The sequence below is a fragment of the Schistocerca americana genome, chromosome 2, assembly GCF_021461395.2.
Source record: "Schistocerca americana isolate TAMUIC-IGC-003095 chromosome 2, iqSchAmer2.1, whole genome shotgun sequence".
NCBI lineage: Eukaryota > Metazoa > Arthropoda > Insecta > Orthoptera > Acrididae > Schistocerca > Schistocerca americana.
Window position 1 is genome coordinate 416,997,307 of NC_060120.1, and position 20,923 is coordinate 417,018,229.

Consider the following 20,923-nt stretch of genomic DNA (forward strand, 5'->3'; position numbering starts at 1 on the left):
CTCGACTGACTGACTCCGATATTAGGTGCATATTCAGCGGTTTTGGATAGTTCCTTACCTTTGCTAGGAATTCTTGTTATTTAAGTTATTCAATGAAATAAACTCTTGCGTCTTCTTAACACTTTTTGTGTGTGTGTGTGTGTGTGTGTGTGTGTGTGTGTATGACAGGTCTATGTAAAGTACTTACAAGTCCTATTACAATATGTTTCTGGAAACTTGTGCTGCTTGTTTTGGTGACTGTGCATTTTGTGTGTCTGAGCATGTTTTAACAGTACCCTCTTAATGTTTGTTATCTTACCTTTAATTTTTTAAAGGAAATTTCCCTTCTGATCATCATCTTCACTCATTCATTTATTGTGTGGCAGTGGATGTGTGATCCCAAACCATGGAGAAGGAATACCAGTCTGCCTAATATCCGCTAGTTGTATTTGTGTTTCATATCATATCTGTTTCAGATTTGGAGCAAAGTGAAAGAATGAGGATATGATGTAACAGGAAAAGCTTGCCAATATTTTGAGTACACCTGCAGTTCTAAGAAAATGACTGGGATAAGTAACACATAATGCCAGCTGACTACTTACCATAATCAAAAAATAATGGTAGGAAAGCAGAAAACACTTAATGATAATTGTGTACATGTGCACTCATGAAGATAACTACACAAACAATGTAATGCCATTTGATGTTACAACTACTCTTACTGGTATGCAAACAGGATCATCTCAGTCCCATGTGACTGCTTACTGAGAAACAAGAGCTCAAACAGTCATATGCAATTACAAATATTCAACACTATTCCTGAGAAAGCTTTTTGGTAGAGCCAATTCTTCAAACACCCATGGAACATAAAAGAAATGGATATAGTTCAGCTACCTCTAGTGAGGTACAAAGAGTTGCACATATTCAAGACTGCAATTCATATTTTGTATATTGGCTTAGATATCAGTCTCCTATATACCATGATGTCACTGTTGTGTTTCTCTGTAGGGATTTATTTATTTATCTATTTACACATCAAGATTCGTAGGACCAAATTGAGGAGAAAATCTCCAAGGTCATGGAACATGTCATTACATGAAATTACAACATAAAAGTAATAACAGATAAAAATAAATGTTCATGAACCTGAAAAGAGTCAGTCCATAAGTTTAAGTAAACGCTATCAGCAATACAATATGAATCAGCTTAATTTTTCAAGGAACTCCTCGACAGAATAGAAGGAGTGACCCATGAGGAAACTCTTCAGTTTCAATTTTAAAGTGCGTGGATTACTGCTAAGATTTTTGAATTTGAGTGGCAACTTATTGAAAATGGATGCAGCAGTATACTGCACACCTTTTTGCACAAGATTTAAGTAAGTCTGATCCAAATGCAGGTTTGATTTCTGCCGAGTACTAACTGAGTGAAAGCTGCTTATTCTTGGGAATAACCTAATACTGTTAACAAGAAATGACAGTAAGGTGTATATATGGGGTGTTACAAAAAGGTACGGCCAAACTTCAGGAAACATTCCTCACATACAAATAAAGAAAAGATGTTATGTGGACATGCGTCCGGAAACGCTTAATTTCCATGTTAGAGCTCATTTTAGTTTCGTCAGTATGTACTGTACTTCCTCGATTCACAGCCAGTTGACCCAATTGAAGGAAGGTAATGTTGACTTTGGTGTTTGTGTTGACGCGCGACTCACTGCTCTACAGTACTAGCATCAAGCACATCAGTACGTAGCATCAACAGGTTAGTGTTTCATCAAGAATGTGGTTTTGCAGTCAGTGCAATGTTTACAAATGCGGAGTTGGCTGATGCCCATTTGATGTATGGATTAGCACGGGGCAATAGCCGTGGCGCGGTATGTTTGTATCGAGACAGATTTCCAGAACGAAGGTGTCCCGACAGGAACACGTTTGAAGCAATTGATCGGCGTCTTAGGGAGCACGGAACATTCCAGCCTATGACTCGCGACTGGGGAAAACCTAGAACGATAAGGACACCTGCAATGGACGAGGCAATTCTTCGTGCAGTTGTCGATAACCCTAATGTCAGTGTCAGAGAAGTTGCTGCTGTACAAGGTAACGTTGACCACGTCACTGTATAGAGAGTGCTACGGGAGAACCAGTTGTTTCCGAACCATGTACAGCGTGTGCAGGCACTATCAGCAGTTGATTGGCCTCCACAGGTACACTTCTGCGAATGGTTCATCCAACAATGTGTCAATCCTCATTTCAGTGCAAATGCTCTCTTTACAGATGAGGCTTCATTCCAACGTGATCAAATTGTAAATTTTCACAATCAACATGTGTGGGCTGACGAGAATCCGCACGCAATTGCGCAATCACGTCATCTACACAGATTTTCCGTGAACGTTTGGGCAGGCATTGTTGGTGATGTTTTGATTGGGCCCCATGTTCTTCAACCTACACTCAATGAAGCACATTACCATTATTTCATACGGGATACTCTACCCGTGCTGCTAGAACATGTGCCTTTACAAGTACGACACAACATGTGGTTCATGCACGATGGAGCTCCTGCACATTTCAGTCGAAGTGTTCGTACGCTTCTCAACAACAGATTCGGTGTCTCATGGATTGGTAGAGGCGGACCAATTCCATGGCCTCCACACTCTCCTGATGTCAACCCTCTTGACTTTCATTTATGGGGGCATTTGAAAACTCTTGTCTACGCAACCCCGGTACCAAATGTAGAGACTCTTCGTGCTCGTATTGTGGACGGCTGTGATACAATACGCCATTCTCCAGGGCTCCATCAGCGCATCAGGGATTCCATGCGACGGAGGATGGATGCATGTATCCTCGCTAACGGAGGACATTTTGAACATTTCGTGTCATAAAGTGTTTGAAGTCACGCTGGTACGTTATGTTGGTGTGTGTTTCCATTCCATGATTAATGTGATTTGAAGAGAAGTAATAAAATGAGCTCCAACGTGGAAAGTAAGCATTTCCGGGCACATGTCCACATAACACATTTTCTTTCTTTGTGTGTGAGGAATGTTTCCTGAAAGTTTGGCCGTACCTTGTTGTAACACCCTGTATATGTGTGTGTATATATTTTCACAGGCGGATGTTAAAATACCCAGACTCGTGAACAGAGGTCGGACAAGAGGTTCATGGACTTACACCACTTATTGGCAGAACCGCCCATTTCTGAGCCAAAAATATCCTTTTAGAATGGGAAGAGTTATCCCAGAATATAATACCATACGACATAAGCGAATAGAAATAAGCAAAGTAGACTAATTTTCGTGTCGAACGATCACTCACTTTAGATATCGTTCGAATAGTAAAAATGGCAGCAATAAGTCTTTGAACAAGATCCTGAATGTGGGCTTTCCACGACAGCTTACTATCTATCTGAACAACTAGAAATTTGAACTGTTCAGTTTCACTAATCATACACCAGTTCTGTGAAATTAAAACATCAGGTTTTCTTGAACTGTGTGTTAGAAAGTGTAAAAACTGAGTCTCACTGGATTTAACATTAGTTTATTTTCTACAAGCCATGAACTGAGGTCATGTACTGCACTATTTGAAACAGAGTCAATGTTGCACACATCCTTTACTGCCAAGCTAATGTCATCAGCAAACAGAAATATTTTAGAGTTACCCGTAATACTAGAGGGCCTATCATTTATATAAATAAGGAACAGGAGCGGCCCCAACACTGATCCCTGGGGCACCCCCCAAATGACAGTACCCCCACTAAGATCCCACATCACAGCCGTTATCAACATTGTGAATAATGACCTTTTGCTGCCTGTTGCTACAGTAAGAGGTGAACCAATTGTGAGCTACTCCCCGTATTCTGTAATGGTCTAACTTCTGGAGCAATATTTTGTGATCAACACAATAAAATGTGTTAGTTAAATCAAAAAATATGCCAAACGTTCGAAACTTTTTGTTTAGCCTATCCAGTACCTCACAGAGAAAGGAGAATATAACATTTTCAGTTGTTAAATGACTTCTAAAGCCGAACTGTACATTTGATAGCAAATCGTATGATATGAAATGATCAATTATCCTTACACACACACTCTTTTCAATAACTTTTGCAAACACTGATGGCATAGAAATAGGTCTAAAATTATCTACATTATCCCTTTCTCCCTTTTTATAAAGCGGCTTTACTACTGAGTACTTTAATCGTACAGGAAACTGACCATTCCTAAAGGAAAAATTACAAATATGGCTAAATACAAGTCTAACATGTGCAGCACAGTACTTTAATATTCTGCTTGACACTCCATCATAACCATGAGTTACACACACATTCAGTGATTTAATTATTGACTCAATCTCCCCCTTGTCTGTACCACAGAGGAGTATTTCCGGCATCAATCTCAGAAAGGCATTTGCCAAGAAAGTTATACGATTTCCTGTAGTAACTAAATTTTTATTTAATTCACCAGCAATGCTCAGAAAATGATTGTTCAATACTGCACATATATCTAATTTATCAGTAACAGAAATATATTTACTGTGAACTGACTTTATATTGTCGACCTTGTGCTGCTGACCAGACACTTCCTCCACAACTGACCATACAGTTTTAATTTTATCCTGTGAATTAGCTATTCTATTTGCATACCACATACTCTTTCCTTTCCTAATAACGTGTTTAAATACCTTACAATACTGTTTGTAATGGGCTACTGTAGCTTGATTGTGACTACTTCTAACATCTTGATATAATTTGTTTTGGACCAAGAAAGTAAGTTTCTTGCGGCAGCCGCTACATTCTCTTAAAGCATATTTCCCAACGTGAGATCAAAATCGTACGCCATTAGGAGTATTTAAAAGACATTTCATGAAAGTCTCCCGTGCAGTTTGTAAACTCATGGGGTATTCTAGCACAAATTAACTATTATGACAGTACTCGTTGTCACATGATGTTTAAGGTCATTACCTATTATTTCCACGAGTGATAATCATCGTACTGACCAACGTAGAAAGCAGAGGGTGCAAAATATGTACGCCGGATACGGCGTAAACGACAAGTAGTCCAACAAGTGTGCCGATGTATTTCTTTCTTTCTCTGCTCCTAATAGTCCGAATTACATGACCAAATAAAATACTGAATAAAAGAAACGAAACGTATAAAACATCATCCCATTCCATTGTTGCGTTTCACACAATAACAAAAACACAAAATACCAAACAACGTAAACACTGCACTATCTTCACATGGACACTCAGTCTCATATTCGACGGTTTGACGCCCTAAATCGATCTCTGCATATCACACCTGAGAGAAGTAACGATGTATCGAAACTCTCTGGTACAATGGATAGCTTTAAGAAATTTAAATTTAAACTTTGATTTATTAATCCACTTTCATCTACAGCTGTACAATGTGCAAGAGATATTTGGATTTTTATGTTAATATTAACAGTTTTACGTATAATATACTTCTGTACATAATAATACACACAAATATGTTAATAAATGATGAATACTTAAATAAATGTTGTTACGCTATATAAAGAGGGATAAAATATAAAGAGGGATAAAATATTTTCAAGTATAAATATGCAAGGAAGTGGCAGGATCATCCTTTTTTGATACAATTGTCTACATGATTTGCGATTATCTGCCCCTTCCATTATTCTTATAATTTTTTTATTTTGAATATTTTGATGACATCTCCAGAATTTCCCCAGAACATAATCCTGTACCGGAGGTGAGAGTGTACAACTGCATAATATACACACTGAAGAGTGTTGTAGCTGGTACAGTTTTAATGTGTGTAACACAAAACAAGAAGTACTTAATTTTTTCTTCATTTGCTCAATATGTGCTTTACATTTCAAGTTATCTCGTAGATGAAGCCCAAGAAATTTGGTATAGGCTGTTTTGGCAGTTGTCTGTCCATATAGATCTAGATTGGGTGATATCAGATTTTTTGTTTGTGCTCTGTGTATATCCATAGCTACAGTTTTTCCAGTGTTTATTATTAAGTCATTGTCATCAAAGTAACATGTTAGCCTGTCAGTGGCTTCTTTTATGTTTTTTGCAAGAGTTTCTTCAGAGTTTCCTGTAATTAGAACACTTGTATCATCAGCAATTGAAATATTTTACTGCTGTCATTGCTTATGTTTAGGTCATTTACATAGAGTACGAACAGAACAGGACCCATTACTGATCCTTGTGAAACTCCGTATTGAACAGTCAGTAACTTGGAATTATATTTCCTAATGTAATTTTCCCTTCCCTCATCTATTTTCACATATTGTTCCCCGTTCTTAAGATAAGAGCTGAGCCAGTTGTTAGCTGTTCCCCTAATGCCAAGATTTTCTACCTTGTGTAGCAATTTGTCATGATTTATGGTGTCAAATGCCTTTTACAAATCTAAACATATGCCCATGGTAAGTCTTCTGTTGTCGCATGCTATCAGTGCCTCTAACAGAAAGGCGTGAACTGCTCATTCGGTTGAACAGTTTGCTCTAAATCCATGTTGAGGTAATGACAGAATGACATCCTCTAAGAAATCTGTTAGTCTCTTTTTGAAGAGCCTTTCTAATATTTTTGAGAAAACAGACAGAAGTGTCAATGGTCTGCACTTGGAAATATCATCTTTGTTTCATTTCTTGTATAATGGCTTTACTTTTGCTATTTTCAAACATGAAGGAAAAGTTCCTGTAGAAAAACATAGGTTACATAGTTGGGTTAAGGGCTCAGTGATCAAGTCCCCACATTTCTTTATAATGAAATCAGGTATATCATCTACACCTGCAGAGTGTTTCATATTGAGACTTTTTATTGTAACCTGTATTTCGTCTACATTTGTTGGGTACAGAAACATTGATTTGCTTGAGACTTTTTTACCTGTTTCTGTATGCTGTTTTCTATTAGAGGTCTGTTGTAGTAGTTTCTCTGTTACATTTCTAAAATAGTTATTAAACATATTAGCTAGTTTCTGTGGGTTATTAATGTTTTCCAAGCCAGCCTTTAATACTATATTATTAACTCTATTTTTGTAACATTTGGTTTCTTTCTTTACAACTTGCCAGATTGCTTTGGTTCTCTTTGAAGCATCTTCTATGTATTTGTTATTGTCTCGTTTCTTTGCCTCCTTTATTATTTAATTTAAGATTTTTTAAAGTAACTATCCTCCCCCCATGAACCATGGACCTTGCCGTTGGTGGGGAGGCTTGTGTGCCTCAATGATACAGATAGCCGTACCGAAGGTGCAACCTTAACGGAGGGGTATCTGTTGAGAGGCCAGTGGTTCCTGAAGAAGGGCAGTAGTTACAGGGGCAACAGTCTGGATGATTGACTGATCTGGCCTTGTAACACTAACCAAAACGACCTCGCTGTTGTGGTACTGCGAATGGCTGAAAGCAAGGGGAAACTACAGCTGTAATTTTTCCCGAGGGTGTGCAGCTTTGTGGCGTCCTCTTGGGTAAAATATTCCAGAGGTAAAATAGTCGCCCATTCGGATCTCCAGGCGGAGACTACTCAAGAGGACATCATTATCAGGAGAAAGAAAACTCGCATTCTACGGATTGAAGTGTGGAATGTCAGATCCCTTAATCGGGCAGGTAGGTTCGAAAATTTAAAAAGGGAAATGGATAGGTTAAAGTTAGATATAGTGGGAATTAGTGAAGTTTGGTGGCAGGAGGAACAAGACTTCTGGTCAGGTGAATACAGGGTTATAAGTACAAAATCAAATAGGGGTAATGCAGGAGTAGGTTTAATAACGAATAAAAAAAATAGGAGTGTGGGTAAGCCAGTACAAACAGCATAGTGAACGTATTATAGTGGCCAAGATAGACATGAAGCCCATGCCTACTACAGTAGTACAAGTTTATATGCCAACTAGCTCTGCAGATGACGAAGAAATTGACGAAATGTATGATGAGATAAAAGAAATTATTCAGGTAGTGAAGGGAGACGAAAATTTAATGGTTATGGGTGACTGGAATTCGACAGTAGGAAAAGGGAGAGAAGGAAACATAGTAGATGAATATGGATTGGGGTTAAGAAATGAAAGAGGAAGCCATCTGTTAGAATTTTTCACAGAGCATAAGTTAATCATAGCTAACACTTGGTTCAAGAATCATAAAAGAAGGTTGTACACATGGAAGAATCCTGGAGACATTAAAAGGTATCAGATAGATTATATAATGGTAAGACAGAGATTTAGGAACCAGGTTTTAAATTGTAGGACATTTCCAGGAGCATATGTGGACTCTGACCACAATCTATTGGTTATGAACTGTAGATTAAAACTGAAGAAATTGCAAAAAGGTGGGAATTTAAGGAGATGGGACCTGGATAAACTGACTAAATGAGAGGTTGTATAGAGTTTCAGGGACAGCATAAGGGAACAATTGACAGGAATGGGAGAAAGAAATACAGTAGAAGAAGAATAGGTAGCTCTGAGGGATGAAGTGGTGAAGGCAGCAGAGGATCAAGTAGGTAAAAAGACGATGGCTAGTAGAAATCCTTGGGTAACGGAAGAAATATTGAATTTAATTGATGAAAGGAGAGAATATAAAAATGAAGTAAATGAAGCAGGCAAAAAGGAATACAAACATCTCAAAAATGAGATCGACAGGAAGTGCAAAATGGCTAAGCAGGCATGGCTAGAGGACAAATGTAAGGATGTAGAGGCTTATCTCACTAGGGGTAAGACAGATACAGCCTACAGGAAAATTAAAGAGACCTTGGGAGAAAAGAGAGCCACTTGTATGAATATCAAGAGCTCAGATGGAAACCCAGTTCTAAGCAAAGAGGGGAAAACAGAAAGGTGAAGGAGTATATAGAGGGTCTATACAAGGGCGTTGTACTTGAGGACAATATATTGGAAATGGAAGAGGATGTAGATGAAGATGAAATGGGAGATACGATACTGCGTGAAGAGTTTGATAGAGCACTGAAAGACCTGAGTCGAAACAAGGCCCCAGGAGTAGACAACATTCCATTAGAACTACTGACGGCCTTGGGAGAGCCAGTCCTGACAAAACTCTACCATCTGGTGAGCAAGATGTACGAGACAGGCGAAATACCCTCAGACTTCAAGAAGAATATAATAATTCCAATCCCAAAGAAAGCAGATGTTGACAGATGTGAAAATTACCAAACTATCCGTTTAATAAGTCACAGCTGTAAGATACTAACGCGAATTATTTACAGATGAATGGAAAAACTGGTAGAAGCCGACCTCGGGGAAGATCAGTTTGGATTCCGTAGAAATGTTGGAACACGTGAGGCAATACTGACCTTATGACTTATCCTAGAAGAAAGATTAAGGAAAGGTAAACCTACGTTTCTAGCATTTGTAGACTTAGAGAAAGCTTTTGACAATGTTGACTGGAATACTCTCTTTCAAATTCTAAAGGTGGAAGGGGTAAAATACAGGGAGCGAAAGGCTATTTACAGTTTGTAAAGTAACCAGATGGCAGTTATAAGAGTTGAGGGGCATGAAAGGGAAGCAGTAGTTGGGAAGGGAGTGAGACAGGTTTGTAGCCTCTCCCTGATGTTATTCTATCTGTATATTGAGCAAGCAGTAAAGGAAACAAAAGAAAAATTTGGAGTAGGTATTAAAATCCAGGGAAAAGAAATAAAAACTTTGAGGTTCGTCGATGACATTGTAATTCTGTCAGTGACAGCAACGGACTTGGAAGAGCAGTTGAACGGAATGGACAGTGTCTTGAAAGGAGGGTATAAGAAGAAAATCAACAAAAGCAAAACGAGGATAATGGAATGTAGTCGAATTAAGTCGGGTGATGCTGAGGGAATTAGATTAGGAAATGAGACACTTAAAGTAGTAGATGAGTTTTGCTATTTGGGGAGCAAAATAACTGGTGATGGTCAAGTAGAGAGGATATAAAATGTAGACTGGCAATGGCAAGGAAAGCGTTTCTGAAGAAGATAAATTTGTTAACATCGAGTATAGATTTAAATGTCAGGAAGTCGTTCCTGAAAGTATTTGTATGGAGTGTAGCCATGTATGGAAGTGAAACACGGACAATAAATAGTTTGGACAAGAAGAGAATGGAAGCTTTCGAAATGTGGTGGTACAGAAGAATGTTGAAGATTAGGTGGGTAGATCACGTAACTAATGAGGAGGTATTGAATAGGATTGGGGAGAAGAGAAGTTTGTGGCACAACTTGACTAGAAGAAGGGATCGGTTGGTAGGACATGTCCTGAGGCAGCAAGGGATCACGAATTTAGCAATGGAGGGCAGCGTGGAAGGTAAAAATCGTAGAGGGAGACCAAGAGATGAATACACTAAGCAGATTCAGAAGGATGTAGGTTGCAGTAGGTACTGGGAGATGAAGGAGCTTGCACAGGATAGATTAGCATGGAGAGCTGCATCAAACCAGTCTCAGGACTGAAGACCACAACAACAACAACAACAAAGTAACTATCGCACTCCTGAGTTGTGTTGTAGCTTCTTGCAATATTGTGAAGGTACCGTTTTGTAGCACAAGATTTCCTTATACCACTAGTAATCCACTTGTTGCTTTTAGTGATTTGGCTTGTTTTGGCTTTCAATGGAAAAGCAAGTTCAAAATAATATTAAAAAATTCACAAATGTCTGAAACGTATCAGAAATATTTTCTGTATTATACACTAGCTCCCATAATTCTTGTTGGTGATAATTCTGGAAAGTTTGTACTGCAGTATTACTGAAAGTTCTGCCCATGTGTGTAGTCTTCCTCATATAATTATAGGATGGATTAGTGTTTACACAAAAGCTTAAAGCCTGTGCATGATGGTCTGCCAGTCCAGCTTTTATTACAACTGATTTATATTTTGTTTTGGAGCTAATTATTATTTGATCTATAGTAGTATTAGAATGATTCTTTTCATGTGTAGGGGAGTGAATTGTAATCTCCAAATTATTGGCTGTTAATATGCTCATCAGCTTAGATTTTGAATTGATTTGCTTATTAAAGCACAAATTGCATAAAACAATACGATATCTCGTTAGCAACAGAGGTTGCATGCAAAATGATGATAGGATGGACTGCCTCCCATCTCTAATTTAGTTCACATAGCAGTGGCATGGCGCGGACGCCTGGCGGTGGCAAGGTGGTACTTGAACAATGCACACAGAAGTAGCTCTGTCAGACAGACACAGAACCGTCGTTAATCACTTTCAAACCACAAAATTGTTTGTTGCGAGTAGCAACAAGCGGAGCTCAAAAGAGCCTGAATAAAGTAAGCAACCGTCAAGTTAATATTTTTGAGTGGAAGGACAGTAAAAGCAAGGCACTATGGGATAGTGGACGCCATTATCTACATCTATATTCTACAAACGACTGTGTAGTGCTTGGCAGAGAGTACGTCCCATTGTACCAGTCATAAGGATCTTTCCCCTTTCCATTCACGTTTGGAGCACAGGAAAAATGACTGTTTAAATGCCTCTGTGCGTGCTGTAACTAATCTAATCTTGTCCTCGTGTCCCCTGTGGGAGCGATAAGTAGGAAAATGTAGTGTATTCCCAGAGTCGTCATTTCAAGCGAATTCTTGAAATTTGTATGTAGGCTTTAGAGGAATAGTTTATGCATATTATCAAGTGCCTGCCAGTTCAATTCTTTCATCTCTGTGACACTTTCCCTAAGGTCAAACAAACCTGTGGCCATTCGTGCTGCTCTTCTCGGTAGGCGCTCAATATCCCCCGTTAGTCCTATTTGGTAGGGGTCTCACACACTTGATCAGTTTTCTAAGATGGGTCGCACAAGTGATTTGTAAGCAATATCCTTTGTAGACTGATTGCATTTTGCTAGTACTCTACCAACAACCCATTGTCTGTTTCTGCCTTACCCATGACTGAGCCTGTGTAACCGTTCCATTCATGTCCCTACTAAGTGTTATATTCAGTTTACCAATTCCAAATAGATAATTACAAATTTCTGAGCATTTAAAGCAAGTTGCCAATCAGTGCACCATTTTGAAAACTTAGCAAGAACTGACTGAATGTTTGTGCAACTACTTTCACACTGTACTTCATTACAGACAACTGCATCCTCTGCGAAAATACTGAGGTTGCTATCAGTATTGTCTGCAAGTACAATATGAACATCCCTGGGGTATACCGACGTTATGTCTACACCTGTCTATGACTCTCCATCCAAGACAACTTCCTGCGTCATCCTTACCAGAAAATTATCACTTCAATCACAGATTTCTGTTGATACCGCATATGATCGTACTTTTGATGAAATGAAATGAAATGTCGGCGGGCTAGAGCCTCCCGTTGGGTAGACCGGTCGCCTGGTGCAAGTATTTTTAGTTGATGCTACTTCGGCGACTTTCTTGTCTATGGGGATGAGCTGATAGTGATGAGGGCAACACAACATCCAGTCCCTGAGCGGAGAAAATCTCCGACCCAGCTGGGAATCGAATCCCAATCCCTTTGCACGGCATTCTGTCACGCTGATCATTTTTTTCAAATCTCATTTTTGTTCGTTCTGTTTGTTCAGGACGGATGTCCCATGATGCTTGTTCAAGTTCATCATTGATCCATGAACTCAGTTTTTTTTATTATAGAGGGCAGCTAACTCTGCCCGAAAACTCTGAACTACCATTGTGGCTAATAAGTTCTACACATTTCTCAGACATGAACTTGACACTTACGAACACGAATTTAAATCTATAAGAAACTTTCAAGCCCAGTGAATGCTCCACGAACGTTTCCCTGCACGCAGTTGCCTGCATTATCACACATTTACTGCAATCCACACTCGACTGAGAGATACTGGCATATTGATGGGCAAATGTTCAAATGTGTGTGAATTCCTATGGGACCAAACTACCAAGGTCATCATCGGTCCCTAGACTTACAAACTACTTAGACTAGCTTATGCTACGAGCAACAAACACACCCATGCCCGAGGGAGGACTCGAATCTCCAGCAGGAGGGTCTGTGCAATCAGTGACATGGTGCCTCTAACTGCGAGGCCACTCCATGCGGCAACCACTCAGCTATCGGACTGGACACACTTTTGATGGTAAGCATAGATGTGGTACTGAGTCAGATGCTGTTCAGAAATTGATAAATACTGCATCTACTGCCTTGATCCATGCCTTTCAGCATATCATGTGAGCAAAGTGCCAGTTGGGTTTCACATGATCTGTGTTTCGAAATCAGTACTGGAGGAGGCCATTTTCTTTGAAATATCCCATTATATTTGGGTTAAGAACATGTTCTAAGACTCGCTAACAAATGGATGTAAGGGATATTGGACGGTACTTTCATTGACCACTTCCCCTACTCTTGTTGTAGATGGAGGTAACTTGTGCTTTTTTTTCAGCTAGTGGAGAAGGTGCTTCGTTTGATGGATCTACGATAAATTATAGTTAACAGAGGGACTAACAGAGGCTGAAATTGGTCATATACAGTCTAGTGGAAAGTCTTCATCATAATTCCCCCCTTTTTTTTAATGTAAGCCCAAATATCGCAGGTTTTGTAAGAGGTGCTCAAAACATGAGGACCCCTAAATTTTTCACTGCTGTAGACCAGAAATTCCTTGTTATAGGGCATAGTTTCCTACCATGCGATAGAGATTTTGTCTTACGACAGAGGAAAAAAAAGACCTTTTCAAGTATATCACCCAGATGACTGGATTTTAGTCATTGCTAATTCCAACGACAATGGAGTCTTTGTCTGCAAGATGGAACCAGAGGATTTCAGGGTTCATAGCCTGCTAGACCAAGGGTTGCACAGAGGATCAGACAGAGTAACTGAGAATGGATCGCTACAAATTTCAGCGAACGATTCTACTATACTAACAAGGAGTCTTGTGAGTGCAAGGTCGCAAGTTCAGTCTTCAGTAAGGCTCATTTGAAAGTGTTAGTTAAAAACTATGAGAGGAAAAATATTAGCTCCTAGTGACTCACCACATGCATAAGGATGGCGACAGAAAATGAGTGTCGAGCAGGTGCAGAGATCAACCTCCTATGGGATGTATGTATTACACTCACAGAATGAACATCGTCAGCATTCAATAAATTACAAAACAAGCCAGCAGCTGAACACCACATGAAAAATGGCACAGCACAATGATCACAAAGGTTCCTGACATCAAGGACGAAGGCTAACTACTTAGGAGTTATTAACTGCGTAGGACGATCAGCCAGGTATTTAAAGAATGCATATGGAATGGTATTGGCAAGAAGGGTGAAGAGAACTGGTAGAATGTGATGGCATGTGACCGAATATGGAACAGTTTGACATGGAGCTTATCGTGAAACTGGATATCCTTCAAGCCTTTTGTCCAGATAGTGTGATAATATGTTTTATAGGCATGGAAAAGAAACAAGGATCTAGTGGCTGAATTTGTCCAATGGTTCCAGGTAGTGTGAATTGCAATGTCACACACTTTTCAGGCGATCAGCTTTGATTCCGTAGAAATGTTGGAACATGAGGGGCAATACTGACCCTACGAATTATCTTAGAAGATAGATTAAGAAAAGGCAAACCTACGTTTCTAGCATTTGTAGACTTAGAGAAAGCTTTTGACAATGTTGACTGGAATACTCTCCTTCAAATTCTGAAGGTGACAGGTAAAAAACAGGGAACGAAAGGCTATTTGCAATTTGTACAGAAACCAGATGGCAGTTGTAAGAGTCGAGGGGCACAAAAGGGAAGCAGTGGCTGAGAAGGGAGTGAGATAGGGTTGTAGCCTATCCCCGATGTTATTCAACCTATATATTGAGCAAGCAGTAAAGGAAACAAAAGAAAAATTTGGAGTAGAAATTAAATTCCCTGGAGAAGAAATAAAAACTTTGAGATTTGCCGACGACATTGTAATTCTGTCAGAGACAGAAAAGGATCTGAAAGAGTAGTTGAATAGAATGGACAGTGTCTTAAATGGTAGATAATAAGATGAACATCAACAAAAGGAAAATGAGGATTATGGAATATAGTAGATATATATCAGGTGATGCTGAGGGAATAGGTTAGGAAATGAGACACTTAAAGTAGTAAAGGAGTTTTGCTATGTGGGGTCCAAAATAACTGATGATGGCCGAAGCAGAGAGGATATAAAATGTAGAGTGGCAATGGCAAGGAAAGTGGTTCTGAAGAAGAGAAATTTCTTAACATTGAGTATAGATTTAAGTGTCTGGGAGACTTTTCTAAAAGTATTTGTATGGAGTGTAGCCATGTATGGAAGTGAAACATGGACAATAAATAGTTTAGACAAGAAGAGAATACAAGCTTTCGAAATGTGGTGCTACAGAATATGCTGAAAATTAGATGGGTAGATCATGTAACTAATGAGGAGGTACTGAACAGAACTGAGGAGGAGAGTAATTTGTGGCATTACTTAACTAGAAGAAGGGATCGGTTGGTAGGACGTGTTCTGAGGCATCAAGGGTTCATGTGTTTAGTATTGGAGGGATGTACGGAGTGCAAAAATCGTAGAGGGAGACCAAGGCATGAATACACAAACAGATTCAGAAATATGGGGGTTGGTAGTTACTCAGAGGCTTAAGAAGCTTGCACAGGATAGAGTAGCATGGAGAGCTGCATTAAACCAGTCTCTGGACTGAAGACCACAACAACAACAACGACAACAACAATTTGATTTAAAGGAGTATGAGTTTTATATGAAGACCAGGAATCGAGCAAAAACACGTTATTTTGACCAGCTACTGGCCAAAAGCAGTAGTTGTAGGTCTCTTACACCTATTTCCCACTCTTGCTTGCTGTGAAGTAGATAATCACTACTGCCCTTGCAAGGTCACGCACACGAGAAAGAACCATAGGGAGCAGAGCACATCAAACTTCTCGCAGAACAGTAAATAACTTTCCACCGGTTTACTATTCAGGTTAAAGCCATTATAATTGGCTCCTTTCGTATGAGTTTCCCCCTCAAATCCAGATTGGTCCGAGTTGAAAACAAATTCCTTACTGAACGAAAGGATGAGTTTGTTTATCTTAAATACAAATTTTTAGGCCGATTCCGCAATTTGCTGGGCATTGTGAAGTTGACGCTTTGTTGGAAATTTCTTTATATTATGTCTTCCAATTGCGTAGCGCTGTTTGAAGTCATAAACTATCCACTGTTTCCCTTAAAATCACTGTAATCTGTCTCGTGCAATCTGATGTGCATAACGTAGCAGGCCACTACCATGCACATCCTGTAAACTGTATCGAGCATCCTCGAAACGCGCAAACACCAGCTTTTGTAGCAAGTGTGTGTTGTCCTCCCCTGAATATCTGTATTTTTTTTATACACTGCACAATCATATTGCTGCGGAATTGCTCGAAATTTCTTCATAAGCGTTTTTTCACTATGCTGCGGTTGATCTTGCATGTACATGATTATGTTTAGCACCTACTCCTTGGTCAACGATTGTCCTTTACTACTCTTCACTGGAGACGGATCTGTGGGTCCCTGTCCGACAAGGCTGATGAACTAGAGGGCTCAACATCTGTTTCAGTATCACTTTCACTTGATCTGTCATCTTCATTGTACTCCTCAGTTGAAGTGGTGTGAACACACAAAGGTACTTGCAAACAGAATGTCATCAGCATGTTATGACCTTAGAATCCTATCATCAGTGTGTAACATGCAGTGTCTTTTACTTGCATATTATTCTTATGTACACTCAATTCTTAGCTATGGCATTCTTTTTTGGGGAACAAATGCACAAAATATGAACGCAATTTACGAACTCCAGAAAAGAGCCATAAGAATAATAACCAAAAGTACTAGATGAGCTCATTGTAAAAATCTGTTCAGAACACTGGGGATTTTAACTACTCCATGTGAATACATTTACCAGTCAGTTGTACACATCAAAAATAACATTGGTAATTACTGCACAAACAGCTCTGTCCATGACCATGCAACAAGAGATAGACTCAACTTACATTTGCAAAGAAAAATTAGACATAAAACTCAAAACAGCATTTTCTACCAAGGAAAAAAACTGCACAATAAATTAACAAAAGAGATTACAGAAATTTCAAAAATACACTTATTTAAAAAGGCAGCTAAAACAGAGTAGGAGTTTGATAAAAAATGTTATACAAATAGATAATAATAATAATGATTATAAAATATCCAACATTCCACATAACACCTTCATTTTATGTTTTTTTCCTTTCTAGAAATACTTACCCCTACACTATGTATAGCACAATATTAACACCTCTTCCCCTTTCTGCACTCAACATCTCACTCATTATGGGGCGATGCTGACCCAGTTTTTGAGCATAGCAAATGGGAATCTGCGGTACAGAAAATGGCCCAGAGATCACCAGTGTGTGTGTGTGTGTGTGTGTGTGTGTGTGTGTGTGTGTGTGTGTGTGTGTGTAGTGTTATGAAACAATGTGTGTATAGTGTGTGCAGTGACTGATAGTGAGATATGAGCGAACAATGTGGCATTACATTATTTAATAAGTTATTTGTTAAAAAAAGTACTATATACGAAGAGTAAATCTAATGATTGTCTCTAACTAGAAGTCTGTAAATATATGTGTACAAGAATTAGCTTACTTTAAATTGATCTAAATTTGTAAATACTTTGACATGTCCTATATCCTTGTAAAAAGATATCTACGGATGAATAAAGCTACTACTAATACTACATGTATGAGGGTGATTTGAAAAGTTCTCGGAATTACCACGAGAGGTCAGCGCGAGTGCAACGAGTTGTACACATGATATTCATTGGACTGGTGACTGTAAACGCGTGCCACGTCAGTGCTCTTGGAAAGAGCTGTAGCGGAGACGTGGCTGTATTGTTGTTCCCGATTAGTGCTTTGTGAAGGTGGGAAAAAAATCGAGATTCGAGCAGTGCTTAAGTTCTTTGTAAAGAAAACTATGAAAGCAAAGGACATTCATGCCGATCTCCAGAATACACTGAGGAACTCTGCTCCTTCATATCCAACTGTTGCCAAGTGGACAAATGAATTTAAATTTGGTTGGGAGAGCTTAGATGATGATTCGCACAGAGTTTCGGTCAAGATGTGTCACTACTCCAGAAATCATTGCAAAAGTGCACAAATAGGTTGTGGAGGATCCCCGATTAAAAGTGGGTGAAATTGCTCACGCTTGCCAGATGTTATCTGAAAGGATAGATCACATTTTAACTGAAGAATTGGAAATGAATCAATTTTCTGCAAGATGGGTGCCGCAACTCTTGACGCCGGATCAAAAACGCATGGGAATGGACATATTGGATCAATGTTTGGCCTGTTTTAGGAGAAATGAACAAGATTTTTTTGCACCGGTTTGTGACTACAGATAAAACTTACGTGTACTACTATACCCCAGAGACAAAACAACAGTCGAAGCAGTGGAAACATGCTGATTCTCCGCCACCAAAGACAGCGAAGACAATTCCTTTGGCAGGATATTGGATTAGATTAGTACTTGTTCCATAGATCATGAATACAACACTTCGTAATGATGTAGAATGTGTCAGGTTAATAAAAGGTGTCTATACAGGATATTACATTAGACAAAATATTACATGACACTCAATATTTCTAAATTTCTTTATATTTTTAATTTTTTTAAAATTTTTTTGGTGGGGTTGGGAAATTACCCACTCACTGTATCCAAAAATTCATCTAATGAGTAGAAGGAGTTGCCATTAAGAAATTCTTTTAATTTCCTTTTAAATGCTATATGGCTATCTGTCTGACTTTTGATGCTATTAGGTAAGTGACAAAGATCATGGCATCAGTGTTCTGGGATGCGAAGGGGATTCTGGTTGTAGATTATCTCCCCACTGGACAAATAATTTATGCAGAACACTATGCTAGCCTCCTAGACAAATTGCAACAAAAGATACGCGAAAAAAAGGCCATGTTTAGCAAGGAAGAAAGTCATCTTCCATCAACACACATGTGCAGTCGCCATGGCAAAATTACACGAACTAATGTATGAACTGTTGCCACACCGGCCTTATTCACCTGATATGACTCCGTGAGACTTCCACCTCTTCCCAAAACTGAAAATTATTCTTGGTGAACGAAGAATCACTTCAAACGAGGAACTGATAGCCAGAGTTGACAACTATTTTGCAGGCCTGGAGGAAACTCATTTTCGAGATGGGATCAAGGCACTGGAACATCGTTGGACCAAGTGCATTAACCTACAAGGAGACCACACTGAAAAATAAAAAAGTTTCAGTGATGTAAGCACTTTTTATCTATTCCATTCGGAGAACTTTTCAAGCCACCCTCGTACATCGTCCACACAGTCGAGTGTATACGACGCCATGCATACCACTGACTCGTCTTATAGAAACGCTAATATTTCATCTGCCACTTCTTTCTCGAGCTGGGAAATGCCTTGGGATCCTTTCTGACGAAATGTCAACTTCGGCAGCTGTTGTGTTAGAAATAATGCAATGTTCGCTTTGTTTTTCGTTGCCATTGCTCTATTTTGTATCAACGCCAGTAGCACTATTGTGAGTTACTCGTCGTCTGAGCAATTCAACTACGCTTCGTAGCCTCATGCTGTGGATACCTCCAGTCCCGCCCCCTGTTGCCATTAGCAGTCAATATAGTTGTTGCTAGGAAGACAATATGTGGAGCGTTGAATGCCGTAAGCATCATTGGCCTTTTGCGAACTCGCAAGCAGGGGATTTCTTGTAACATTGCAATGGAGCCAAAGAGGTACTGGGAAAAGAAATATGCCACCAGATATCATTTCAGTTTTCCCTGTCTTTTATGATAAACCTCTGCCAATAAAATGTACCTAGAAGAAAGCCTTACCTGACATGTGGCGGTATAGCTCAGTAACTTCCTGGCAAAACATATTGAAAATGTAATGCTGATTATACATATTTAGTGTAACCACATCAGGGACAATGTTAAAATTGTTACATATCTTTTGCTACTTGTGCAGATTTGTATTGTAATAATCATTATGTACTTTGACCTGTATTCTTGGACTTTCTCAAAATAGGCCTTCTATTTCTTTAATAAATTAGACAGAAAAACCAATGTGTTCCAGCAGCACAGTGTTGTGACTGCACAGATACAAAGTCATTCTTCCAGAGAAATAAAACAAGTAGTGCTACTTTCTCAAAGACAACACAGGCAATTGTGCAACAACTATTACAGAAATATACAGACTGGTCTTTTACCTCATGTAGACTGCCTGCAACAAGGAAGACCAAATAGGTAAGCATGACACAGTTTCTTGTTCTCCCAAAAAAATTTGCCTCTTCTTTATTACAACGTTTCTCACGTGAACAATCCAGTTATGCATCGTCATGTACAATATCATTAATAACGAAATTTATCGGTTAATGTGTTTCATTTAGTTTTCCAGCAATGTTCTGCCATGCTTTGCCATGCATACTGTGATTGCAATAGTCTGTACGGTTATGATTGAGGATACTTTTCTATCATTTCACAAAACTTCATGTTAAACTCTAAATTATCTCTCTTTTGGACACTTCAGATTACTGAAAACCCCAGCGGTCACTTGAACGTCCTTGCCACACGTCGCTTCAGTGCGCGAATTGTGGCTACACTTGGTCGTAGTGCAGACCACGAAGCGCTGCGTCTGTGCCACACCACCTCTGTGTACATCACTTCATTTGTTGCCATGCAGGCGACTTGAAACAGAACTTTTCGGAGAACTTTTCAAGCCACCCTCGTACATCGTCCACACAGTCGAGTGTATACGACGCCATGCATACCACTGACTAGTCTTATAGAAACGCTAATATTTCATCTGCCACTTCTTTCTCGCTCTGGGAAATGCCTTAGGATCCTTTCTGACGAAATGTCAACTTCGACAGCTGTTGTGTTAGATATAATGCAATGTTCGCTTTTTTCCTCCCTGTCAGATGTCCGTGTCACGTCACTAGTGACACCCAAGCGTCTAGCAATGTATATGCAATGCAGAAGATGACATAGGCAGCACCATGATGTCATCAGATGATTAGTGAATTTTGTTTTATGAGCATTTGG

At 39.2% G+C, this 20,923-nt stretch overlaps 1 protein-coding gene across 1 annotated transcript in view; it reads right to left on the bottom strand.

The window, feature by feature from the left end:
• Positions 1 to 5,144, bottom strand: part of LOC124595589 (lysophospholipid acyltransferase 7) — a 122,703-nt gene extending 117,559 nt beyond the window's left edge. The window contains exon 1 of the mRNA XM_047134383.1: positions 4,924 to 5,144. Within this exon, the coding sequence (XP_046990339.1) occupies positions 4,924 to 5,135 (212 nt within the window). The 5' untranslated portion in view covers positions 5,136 to 5,144. The remainder of the gene's footprint in view (positions 1 to 4,923) is intronic.
• Between the last annotated feature and the right edge of the window lie 15,779 nt (positions 5,145 to 20,923).